This window comes from Leuciscus leuciscus (genome assembly GCF_965113295.1).
Source record: "Leuciscus leuciscus genome assembly, chromosome: 19".
Lineage (NCBI taxonomy): Eukaryota > Metazoa > Chordata > Actinopteri > Cypriniformes > Leuciscidae > Leuciscus > Leuciscus leuciscus.
In genome coordinates this window covers 33,659,177-33,672,227 of record NC_138743.1, presented here as the reverse complement: position 1 = coordinate 33,672,227, position 13,051 = coordinate 33,659,177, and the positions used below count along the sequence as shown (strand labels likewise).

The following is a 13,051-nucleotide window of genomic DNA, read 5'->3' as shown; positions in this document are numbered from 1 at the left end:
AGCTTTTGAGTGCTTCCCCTTCAGCATGATACACATTCATTTCAGTTGCATCTGTATTCTATGGACACTCCAGTTTCAAAAAGATTAGAGAGCGAGCCTGACCTGCCCTCTCTGATTCTTGTAATCTTTTTCTTGTGCGTGGGTGCTCTTTGATGCCATCAAAATAACACCCTCAAAATAAACAGACAATAATAAAAAAAATTGTGAAAGAATAACAACATCATGTACACTTCATGATGTGCATTCTTTATGTAGCACTCAGGTTAAAACCTCCCTGCCATGAAAACATGTGCTGAATATCAACTCGTATCTATTATACTCTGTCCTGCCAGAGAAAGAGGTCAGGCAAACAGCAGGAAAAAAATTACAAAATAAAATCAATAAAAAAATAAAATCAATAAAAAAATAACCATAGCTGAAAAGCTATTCAATTATCATCAGGTATGGATGGATTTAAATTATGTACAAAATAATTGCATAAAATCTTATTGCATAGGCTATATTCAGATTATGACACTTATTAACCATTGTGGTGGTCTTTTTTTTTTTTTTTTTTTTTTCAGAAATAAGTATTCCCAAACACACCATGGGAGTGTGAGGCGAGGGAGTGAAGTATGATATATTAGCCCATGTTTAGTTACACACAGCACATTTAAGACACAATAGTGCCACCTATATGTAGAAGATAGTCAGCACATCACAACAGGATCGGTTATAATACAGTTTTTCTGAATTGCTAAAACACTAAACCTCATTCTCTGAACCAAATTCTCAATAGTCTAAACCAATTTGTCGAATAAATCACTCTTTCTGTAAAACATTAAACAAGTTCAGGTAGTTAAAACACTGTTTGCAAATCTCATGCACTCTTTTTTCAAAACTCTAAACACATTCTCACTCATTAAAACACATTTTGCACTGTGATGCACTTACGTTTCAAAACGCTAAACACAGGTATTCCAAAGTTAAACACAACTGCAACACAGCTGTCATCGTTTACACACAACGACTCAAAATTGTTCACACTTTTTTTTCTAATGATGTGACCAAACCAACTGTACATAATACAAATCAGTTCAGAGTCCCAAAATCTACTCAAAATGTTGCACTGAATGTTGATAACAACAATGGATGGAAACAATATAAGAGGGAGAGGAGGAAGAGTATGAGGAAGAGGAGGTGAACAAGCAGGAAGAGGAGGAGGAGGAGGAGGAGAAAGAGCAAGGTGTGGAGAATGTTGTCAAGGCTGGATCTGCTTTAGGGTTTTTCCCTTTGCCTGCAGAGATGACATTGTGATGTGGACAAAGTCCTCCGGCCGGACCGAACATGAAGACATGATCCTGAAGCAAATATTACACAATACTACTATACAATATTCAGTACAATACTATACTTGCAGTGGATACAGTTTATAATTTATTCACCTTACTACTGTAAGTTGTCATTACTATACTTTTTTTACATAATTGCAAAATTTGTTTCATTTGTTACAATACTTTTTTTCTGTGACTGCATGCATTGGATTCTGTGTTCTCCATTTTTTGATGTAGTCTAACGAATGATCTGTAGTGTTTATAATTTTTACCCACTGTCTATGATCTGGAAGCATTGTTTGATTTTGAGCAAAGATAAAATGGTTTTGAGGCAATTGTTTGATTTTGCCAGAAGAGTCAGAGGTTCTGTGAATGTGGTTTTGAGAAAGTGAGTGATGGTTTCATGAAATGTGTTTTAGCAATTCAGAAAAACTGTAATAGGCAATATTTAGATTTTCAATGTGTAACAGTTAAATGGAGGACTAGGATTTGCCACTAATCAATGTATTAATTAAAATTAAATAAAACTTTTAAGTGTGTATATGCATGTATAAAACGTTTCAAAATAAACCGTTTTAAACACCTATTTATGCAAACTGGCATTATTAGTTTATTTTTTTATTTTACGGTTACATTTAACTATAATATTTTAAACATTTAATAAATATTTTTTAATTATGCTTATTTATTTGTCCACTTCAAAATGGGTTTATAAATCACTTTTAAAAAATTTAATCAATTGCACATTTATTCCCTAATATAGGGTTAAGATTAGCTGTTTTTTAAGTATCAACCTTAACACCTTCCTTTCTTTTTATCATGAACACACATCACAAATAGCAAATTTTTCTTTGCCTAAGCAAGCTTAGATGGCTGAGATGATCAGCCTTACCTTCAATACACACTGTAAATTTGTACAGTATATAAGAAATTTTTCTTCAAAAAAAAGTTGTGTCTGTCTACACAAGAGCAGCGCTATAGGGATACAGGAACACTCTTATACACTCATTAATATAAAAGGTTCTTTATGGGCATCTGTGGTTCCATGAAGAAACTATTTCCCTGGAACCTTTCCATTGCACTAAAGGTTCTTTATAGTGAAAAAAATTGTTCTTTTTGATTATTAAAATGTTCTTCAGAGGAAATTTTTTTTATTTTAAGATCTGTTTACTGAAAGGTTCTTTAGTGAACCCAAAATGGTTCTTCTATGGTATCGTTACAAAAATGTTTTTAATTAAGGCTGAAAGAGTTGTTCGGAAGCTTGACTGTGACATTGATAGTTTGTTTATAGCCTAAGGTTAGATTTTTATTTCTGACGGTTGTATTTAGCAGGGTTCCCACACCTTGGTTAACTTCAAATTCAAGGACCTTTCAAGAACTTTCCAGGTCCAATATCCTCAAATTCAAGGACTTAAATTAATGTTGGTATGTTTTAGCTTACCTCAAGGGCATCCAAGATGTAGGTGTCTTTTTTTCCGCAGTAGTTTCAATTTTGATATTTTTAGGTCAAACCGTTCTTGTGTGTCAGTCATATAATGCAGGTCGATGGTCACTATCTCAAAGAGCATGCACAGAGTCCAAATTAAACAATTCCCCATCGTAAGTACACATTGATGGCCTAAGACACGAAACGAGCAGTTTGTGTGAGAAAACGAACAGTATTTATATCGTTTTTACCTCTTGTACACTTTCCGGCGCTACTTCTGCGTCGGACCTACGCCGGAGCCCTACGCTGTAGGCAACGCTTTGGTTTTCATTTATACTTCTGCGTCGTTGTCCGCGTTGACGCGCAATTACACTTGCAGAGAGGGAGCATGTGAAACCTGAGGGAGCGGTCCTAGCAGACCAATCATGGGGAATTGTTTAATTTGGACTCTGTGCATGCTCTTTGAGACAGTGACCATAGACCTGCATTATATGACTGACAGACAAGAACGGTTTGACCTAAAAATATCCAAATTGAAACTACTGCGGAAACAAAGACGCCTACATCTTGGATGCCCTTGAGGTAAGCTAAAACATACCAACATTTAATTTCAAAGTGAACAATCCCTTTAATGTGGGGACACATTTCAAGTGAGAGCAAGGTTACATTGTGTTACCTTGTAAGATACATTGTTACAGTTTTTTATGTGTCAAACACAACTATGCAAAAAAAACAAACTTTTTTTGCATTGATTTTTGGCCATATGACAGAGATCAGATATTCTATTTGTTATATTTCTGATTTGCATAAAACTGAAGAATATTCGTACATCCTATACTGTATTCTAAAATGATCTGATATTAACTTTTGCATGAAACGTTGCGGTACCATTGTTGTAGTTTGGGGAGAATGCACTTAACGTGAAACACTTAACGTAACGCGAAAATGCGCGTAGCGAACGTAAATCAAGCCAGCTAGTATGCATAGGCCACGAAGTGTTGGCGAAATAACACATTAGCGGACTTGAGGGAATAATATGGAATTTTTTCCAGAAAACATCTCGCACAAAATAAATTCAAGCACTTTCAAGAACCTGTATCTATCTATGTTTATTTCCAAAAACTTTCCAGGGCCTTGAATTATTTAATTTTTTTTCAGATTCATAAACTTTCAAGGATTTCAAGGACCCGTGGGAACCCTGATTTAGGCTTCAAAATTCATTAAAGTTGTGTTCATTTGTGAAAATGATCTTGATGGACAAAACGTAAGTAGGCCTATCATAAACTTTTGTTAGTCACAGAGCTTATTTTTTATGGAAAATTATGGAAAAATCCTCCCTGCACCACTCTATAGCCACATATAGATTTACAAATGGAGTTCAGTATAGGGTGCTCATAATGCTTTATTCTAACTCTTTCATAATGCTCTATATTAACCTCACAAACAGACACGCAATGCAGAGCCTGTCGTCAGTCACGAGAGTTCACAACACTGAAGCCTATCTGAAGAAATAAAGCAAACCAACCATAAAATCATATGCATAAAATCATTATTCGTTAAATACACAGTCATATTATAGCACCAACATGAATGGTCCGTGTTGAAGTCCCCCGTTTTCCATGAAAACTCTTTTGTGAGCTGACAAATTTAAAGTCGTACATGGGACTATCATCGAGAGCAGCATTCATAAATGTACTTACATTTTCTGTTATATCAAAAATGACAATGAATGACACGGTGCGGAGGAGGCAAACGCAAACCTGACATATGAATGCACACAAAAACGATCCAGAACTGAACTGAACAATAGATTATCCATAAAAGCCCACTCATATTCCTGACACAAACATTGGTAATATCTTGACAGGAACATCGGAGCCTGTCAAATGTCAGCAGAATATCTGTGCGAGGTCATAAACAGTCCAAAACATTATTAAAGATTGTTATGAAAGTGTCAAAGCTTCCTAACATGAAGTAGGATTTTAGTTAAGTGCAGCCATAAAAAATAATGCTTGCAAGCATCTTTAAAAGCTCAGTGCTGCTATTACTCAGTTAAAGGGCTTTTAAAACCAACAAGATATTCCCATTGTTTGAGTACATGAGTGGAAATATATATATAAAAAAAACGGTCTGCTTTTAAAGCTAATACAAGAGTTTGAACATCACACATGGGTAATATATTTCTATAATCTTGGGTTGCTGTGTTAAAACCCCAAACCCTTTTTGTTTATACCGTTGAACTTTTTCCAACCAATCAGAAGAGACGGTTTATGAAAAAAAAAATTCATTTCAAATCAGTAGATTCACTTATAAAGAGCCCTGACCTCTTAATGCAGCACCAGATTTAAGAGCTCACTGATTAATTCCCTTTTTTTCTGGTGTCACTGTTTTTTATGATTCTCCTCTAACACATTTTTCATTGAGAAAGCTATTAAACCCAGGACAACTGGTGCAACAGGAAAAAAAAGATTTAAAAAAAGTGGGAAAAAACAGACCACTTAAACAGCCTCCCTGATGCAAAATCATAAACAACGATTCTGTACAGATGCTAGCATAGCAAGTTAGCATAGCAGTCGCTTTAAGAGGCAGATCGTACAACAGTGAAGTCTAGCACAGCAAAGCTGGTTACATGTTAAAGCTCTATGTGTTCATTGGATGATTGAATCTAAACTGATTTACATAATTTGCTCTTTTACTTTTGAAATTGTAAATTTAATCTGTGGCTACTACATAAATTATTATATTTACACATGGTTGCAGATACAGAAATGTTGTACACTTGGGTGTAATCCACTTTGGGAGATGTATGACATCATCAGGGCAGACTTAAAGGGATAGTTCATACAAAAATGAAAATTCTGTCATCATTTACTCATCGTTCCAAATTTGAATGACTTTATTTCTCGCATGTCTGAAACGACATGAGGGTAAATAAAATATGACAGAATGTTCATGTTTGATGAACTATCTCTTTATGTTCACCTGAAAAGCAATACAGTAAATTCTGAATGCCATTTGTGCAAAAAAATAAAAAATATAGATATATATATTAAAAAGAAGAAAATAACAATAATGAAAAAGGATGATAATAATAATAATAAAATAATTTCCTGAAATGCCTCAGGAGACTAAAATGACTCTTTTCACACATTTTTCGCAAAAGAAAGCAAACGAAACCTAGCTCAAATGTAACTTAAAATAACATTAGATCAGAGAAGTACCTCTGAAGTACATCAGCTTGCGTGCACGGATACACTGTACATTTATGAAAGAAAATCCACGTCTAATCCAGTCAAAATGTTAGTGAAAGAAAGACAATTTACACACAAAAAAAAAATGGGTTGAAACATGCCTACAAAATTTGTGACAACGCTACAATAAAGTTCAGTTTGTTTAGATGTGTTAATGCATTAGGTATCGTGAACTAACTATAGACAAAAACATTTACAGCATTTATTAATCTAGGTTAATGGTATGTTCACCAAGGTTGCATTTATTTAATAACAGTAAAAACTGTAATATTGTGAAATATTATTACGATTTAAAATAACAGCAAAGCTGAATTTTCAGCATCATTACTCATTACACCAGTCTTCAGTGTCACATGATCTTTAAAAAAAAAATCAGTCTAATATGCTGATTAAAATAAAAAATTAAAATTAAAATTAAAATAAATTAAAAGCATTTCTTTGAATTATCAATGTTGGGGAAAAAAGTGCAGCTTAATATTCTTGTGGAAACAGTGACCCCTTTTTCGGGATTCTTTGATGAATAGAAACTTACTAAAATGTATTTTAATTGATTTAAAATATATATATTTTTGTGTAATAATTTAAGTGTTTACTGTCAGTTTACTGTTGGATCAATTATGCATCCTTGCTGAATAAAATAATTTTGGACAGCAATATGTAGAAATTATTATTAACCTAGACATAAGTATCATTATCAAAGTTCTAGATATCAGTATCAAAGTTCATTATACCCAATGTATTGAATATATTGAACCTTATTGTAAAGTGCTACATATTTTGTAAGTAAATCACAAGTTGACATTTGTGTAATATCAGAGCAGCTTTTTAATATGAGGCCTCTGCTCCGAAAAGAGAGAAAAACAAGACATTTTGGGACTGATGAGAATTTCAGTGTATTTGGTCCACAGTATGAAATGTATAACACCAGTATAGTTGCTTTTAGTTAAACGTGACCTGCTGGTTGAGAAACAGCACCTGGTGAGCATTACTATGTTTGTAATGCACCATTTTTACTGAAGCAGTAACTGCCTTATAGTGCATCCTGTTTAGTTCTGACTCTGGTTGGCTTTCCAAAGACATGACTGGTGGTCCATTGCTGAATATAGAGTTGCATTTGTGCCTGTTATTTGCTGGTTGCAAAGTGTTCATAGTTGTACCCTGCCAAGACTGTGTGCACACTGTACCTGTTTAGTCGAAAAGCACAATGCTGAATTCTGTTAGTAACTGATCTCCCAGGTTATCGGCCTTCGAAGTAGCTCTCCGCAAAATAAGAAGCTGAATGGTTCCTGGTTAGAACGGGGGTAAAGTGTCACAGAGTTGCAGTGACTCCACTTCACCAGCAGGTGGCTGAAGTTCACAGGGTTTTAGTCACAGTCCATGACTCTGTAAAAATGGGAGCGAGTTTGTCAGTGACCCTAATACGTTTCCGTCCATTTGAAGAAGGATGATTTACAGTTATAATTCATCTGCACTCTCACTTGAGGATTAAAAACTCAAATCCCAGAAAGCAGCTGAGATGACTTGCCTTTTTGATTAGAGCAGTGTTCAGATATCAAGTAATCAATAAAACGCTTGCACACTTAAAATTAGAACAAGCAAATGTTCTGGTCAGTGAAATGTCCCAATATACAGGCAGACAAACCACACAAGTAAAAAAAACAATGGTCTGGTGCTTGTCCTTGAATGACCAAAGAATGGGCGATAAAAACGTCCAGTACTACAACAAATGAGAGTGAGAGTAAATACTGTGAGTGAATCCATCTGTGTGTGTGTGTGTGTGTGTGTGTGTGTGTGTGTGTGTGTGTGTGTGTGTGTGTGTGTGTAAGGTGCAGAGACCGGTCAGAACTTGTTCTGTTTTAGCTTGTCAATGTGGTAGCAGAGCTTGAGAGCCGGGCCCAGTTTGAGTCCCAGGTACTTCATGATCATGTCACTCTTCAGGAGAAGAAGAGCATCCCCATCAATCTCCTGAAGAAGTAATCACAATGTCCACAACAGAATGCTTACTGTACACATGAAACAATGTTTTACAGTGTTTAACTATTGAGGATATTAGAATATTCTGAGTTGGGAAAACACATGCACAAAAATCTGGCCCAAAAACTACATTAGATTTAACAGAGTGTTAGCGGTCCAGAGTTGAAGCAGAGCTTAACAACAAAAATACTGATGAACTTTGCACAGAAGTAGTATTGGTACAAATGGTGATTGCAGAATGCTTTTGCTCCACTTGAACTGCTCATTCTAGCTGGATAATATTATAATAATCTCTATTTATATTATAATAATAATAATCTCCCCCTCTATTTCTTCACTTGTAGCAAATGTGGTGAATTACATAATGTGAAGCAGAAGTAAACATGCAGTGCTTTCCAATTACAGTTCACATGATAAACCACACAACCACCAAACTCAGAGCACATACTGAGATGGACGTATTTTCATAATTAATTAAATCACAGCCTTTTTTTGCACTTTAATTGTGCGGCCCTATGTGGAAGAGTAAAATTCAATTTCATTAGATGGTACTTTGCTTTTTGTTCTGTTTTAAATAAGCAATGAACAAAGATTTGAAATCTTTTCCATTTATCATTCAGCTCAGGTGGTTATATCACCAATCATGTGACCTTGAATTGATCTGGTTTTCTAACTTGAAACTGAACTAATGTTACCTACACAGGGATTAGTTATCTGACAATATGTTCAACACATGGTGTTTGTTTGCCACTTGTAAATAAATGTGTCAGTCAAACTCACGTGTTTTCTGAAGAGATCCACGTGCGGGCCCAGCGCTTGAGGATCTGCATCTTTGATAAACCACACCACCTCATCCACGCTCCACCTGGAGGGATCCTTACTGGGTGGGGGCTTCGCCTCCCCTCCGTCTGGGGATGGACTGTAGGCTAGATAGAGAGAAATCAGGTTCAGACAAGGCTAGGATTATCATTCTTGGTTGAAGCTAGAAATATCGGTAACACTTTCTATAAAGCCTGTATTTACAATGCATTTTAAGGGTATATTTAATGCATTATAATACATGCATAATGCCTTACAAACAACCTTATAATATGTTATAAATTTTAAGAGTACAAACACATTATAAGGCAATATGTGTGCCTTATAATGCATTAAGAATACCAGTTTGATGCATTATAAATACAGGCTTTATCTGGTGTTATAATGCATTATACTCGTAAAAGTTATAACCACAAATAGCCAAGTATTTTAATGTATTGTGTAACTATTGTTATGATTATTTATCAGATGATACAACACATTATAAAAGTTGTTTATAAGGCATTATGCATGTATTATAATGCATTAAGAATACCCTTATAATGCATAATAAATACAGGCTTCATAGGAAGTGTTACCAAAATGTCATATATGCAGTAAATGTGGTTCTTAACCTTTTTGACTCCAAGGCCCTCACTGACCACAACTATTTTAGAAGGCCCCATGACTTTTCCAGTTGTTTGTGATTCACTATATAAGTGAATTTCCTAATAAGGAGTATATATATATATATATATATATATATATATATATATTAGGGATGGGACTATTACCAGTTTCACCATAAACCACGATAAAATATACCGACGGTTAGTATTATCATTTAAAATTGAATTATCATTAAAACCATGTTTGATTATCGCAATTTTAATAACTCACTAAATAACAGTCTGGCGCAGGCGCAGCGCGCAATGTTGTTGTTTTTTTATTCGAGAAGGAATGGCGGAAGGCAGATTAATGTTTTAAAACTTACATAATCACAAAAATATGATCAAACTCAGTAAACAATAAATCAACTCTGATTTCATTTTCAATACAATCGAAAACGGAGACGCAAGACGGCAAGTTGTATTTGAATGAAACGAGAGAGCGCGTGCGCGTCCGTTGTGATACATGTGCGCTGTGCTATAATGCGTTGCTATTGACGACAGTCATTTTAAGGAAGGAAATGCCACAGAATATAATCTTGCTTAAAAAAAGTGCATAGAGCTGCTTGTTTTATTTGTTTGTTTGATTTTCAAATATAAAACTTGTTGAAATGTCTTCAGTGTGAGCATCAGTTATTTTTGAACACTTTCATCTCGTTTTAACAAAACCGTGACAATATTAATAAATCACGATAATTTTGGTCACTATTATCGTGGTATGAAATTTTCATACCGTCCCATCCCTAATATAAAAAATAAGAAATATCTGTTTTTTTTGTTGTTTAAATAATTTGAAGTCATCTTGAGACCTCCTAGTGGGCTCCTCCAACCCCCCTTACTTGAGAGCCATTGGTACTTTATATACTATTTAGTTTTCAGTTTTTTGATTATCTCTTGGTATCTTCTCACATACATCTCATTTGATTAACATGGTTTTAAAGTAGTGCAGAAACTCTTTTGCTGCTTTATTGTTTAAGTGTTAATTTCCTCTTTCTTACCACTTCTGTTTCCTTCCTGGAATGTGCTGGGACTGGCTGCCTGCCTGCACACACCTCCAGAGTAGACAGGGCCAGAACGAAAACCATATGCAGGTTTACTCGCCGTGTACGGTGAGGACATCGCTCCAAAAGCAGAGTCGCTGGGGTCAACAGAATAGCGCTTAGGGTCCATTGAATCGCCATGGTAATCATCAACCATCGAGTCTCCTGCACAAAAAGAAAAGCAATTTAGGGAAAATAATGCATGTATTAACATTAACATGCATGTCATTTGGCTCAGGATAATTATTGCTTTTTTTGAGTGCAGATTGGCCTGTATGGATTCATCCAAACCAAATTCTATACATATGCAAATGATAAGCAAACACATCTTTCCATGTTTTTCTGCATTAAAAAGCAAACATACAGAATGACTAGTGTAGTCTGATTCACGAAAGTGGAAATCTTAATTCATTAAGAAATTCATTATTTTAATGATTTACACAAATGCCGTTATGAGATTGTATTAGTCTGATGAACTTCACTGAATAAACTCTCTGAATACTTTGTCATGTCTGATTCAAAATGTTAGTTGATTATACAGACTGTTCATTATACTGACTGTTCATTCAATAAAAAAAAAATATATATAAATAAATTAAAAACTTTTTTTTTTTAAACCTGAAGAATAAAAAAAATAAAATTAGTTAATTTATATTATTAAATAGTTTTGTTTTGTTTTATGAATGTAGTTAGAATGAATTATAGGTAGCTGGTAGACATTGCACAGTAGGAAACACTGATAAACATACAGTGTTGAGGAGTAACGTAGGCTCCCCCTGGAGTGGGTTTTCCTCTCTTAACCACGTTAGCCATTGACATGGGATTAAGTCACAACACAACCTTTGCCTATGTAGCTGAGCGGTGTGATATTGTGTCATACTGAAGTTAATGCTCTAATCTCTAGAGCTCCCAAACCACATTCACGGGGGGGAAAAGAGAGGTAGATAGAGAGAGAGAGGGGGAGAGAGAGAGAGAGAGAGAGAGAGGTGGAGCCAGCAGAACTCAAACACTCAAACCACAGGCCACTCACAGAGGCACTCAACCTTTCACTGCCACTTAAACAGCTCAGCTTGCACTAAAGGCCTCCTCTGCATTTTCAGAAGGGCAAATTGGACAGAGACAGAAACGAGTGCAGATCCAATCAAACAGCCAAATTACAAAACATCCAAACCAAAAATTGACAAAAAACAAGAATTGTCTAATATAGAAATGTTTACTTCAACTGCAGGCTGTGTAGATATAGACGGAAACACAGCTCTAGTATTTAATAAAGGGTAGAATAACAGAGCTTGATGAGCACGCACTTGACTTGGGCTGTCCGTCTGAGTGCTTTTCAGCGTGGAATGAGGAAGAGGAGGAGGGAGACGATGAAGGAGCGATGGGCTGGTCACTGAAGAGGTTCTCACACATCAGGCTTCGGCACAACTTCTTGAGGAAGCGGAGAACATAACCTACGCTGTTGACCACTGGCAAACTCAACAGATGCTGTTTACCATCAAAGGTGGCTGATGAGGAGAAAGAAAGAGTGTTTAAATTCAAGTAAATTGCACACTGTTGTAAATGCCGTTACAGTAAAGGTCCTTGCACACCGAGTCCGAAATTAACTCCCACGTTAAAAAATAAATACGACCTCACGTTGTGTCAATCACGTTTACATACTGCCTCCGAAACTTTCGGATCGGGTTCGTTTTTCGCATCCATAGCAAGCCTTCTGAGAGGCGTTTTGACAATTCAGAGCCACCGAATGGCGAAAATGAAAAACCGCAATCGAAAATTTCAGACTCAGTGTGTGCAAGGACCGTAAGACTTTATTTTGCAGTATCTGTGTTATCCGCATTACATGCTCCTATAAATGTTCAATGGCTGATGCTGACACCAGATGCCAGATGTAATGCTAATATATATATAAACATTTGAAATAATATGCACCACAATTGCTGAAATTAAATTTAAGCTTAAACATGAAAACAGAAAACGTGGTAAAGACGACAGTACCTGTAGATTATGTTACTGTTACAAAAACAAAATGTAACTTCTGATAATCAGCCAAGTGGGCATAGTTAATGGCCGATGACGATGACCTCAAAATGGCCAAATATCTGTCAATCACATGTTTCTATTAATTGAAATTGCACATTTACAAGTAGATTCACAAAATAATTATACAGCAAGTATATGTAATTCCATAATATTACTCAGTGCTCACTTGTATACATACATACATACATACATACACACACACACACACATATTTATTATATAAAATATATACACACATACATACGTGTGTGTGTGTGTGTGTGTGTGTGTGTGTGTGTGTGTGTGTGTGTGTGTGTGTGTGTGTGTGTGTATACATGTACCGTTACAGTATATTTAAAAATGTCCCATAAACCAGCACTAACTTTGTGCTAGATCATTACTTTGTACACTACAATTTAAAATAAAACAATTAATTCAATTAACCATGAATTTTCAGCATCATTACTCCGGTCTTCAGTGTCACATGATCTTTCAGAAATCATTCTAATATGCTGATTTGATGCTCAAACTAGTAGTGCAACAGTAGTGCGTATATACAGAA

At 35.4% G+C, this 13,051-nt stretch overlaps 1 protein-coding gene and 1 long non-coding RNA gene across 10 annotated transcripts in view; one reads left to right on the top strand and one right to left on the bottom strand.

Moving 5' to 3' along the window:
- The window catches only part of LOC309482597, an 88,904-nt gene that overhangs the window by 51,578 nt on the left and 24,275 nt on the right, over positions 1-13,051 (top strand). The gene's annotated exons all lie outside the window — the stretch shown is intronic.
- The window catches only part of scml4 (Scm polycomb group protein like 4), a 36,557-nt gene continuing 27,617 nt past the window's right edge, over positions 4,112-13,051 (bottom strand). For 6 of the 9 annotated variants that reach the window (XM_082147943.1, XM_082147946.1, XM_082147948.1 and 3 more), the window contains 4 exons: positions 11,775-11,975; positions 10,429-10,635; positions 8,745-8,890; positions 4,112-7,955 (listed from right to left, as the gene is read on the bottom strand). In XM_082147943.1, coding sequence (XP_082004069.1) covers positions 7,830-7,955; positions 8,745-8,890; positions 10,429-10,635; positions 11,775-11,975 — 680 coding nt within the window. In that variant the 3' untranslated portion in view covers positions 4,112-7,829. The remainder of the gene's footprint in view (positions 7,956-8,744; positions 8,891-10,428; positions 10,636-11,774; positions 11,976-13,051) is intronic. The other 3 variants (XM_082147945.1, XM_082147947.1, XM_082147944.1) reach the window with 2 other exon arrangements.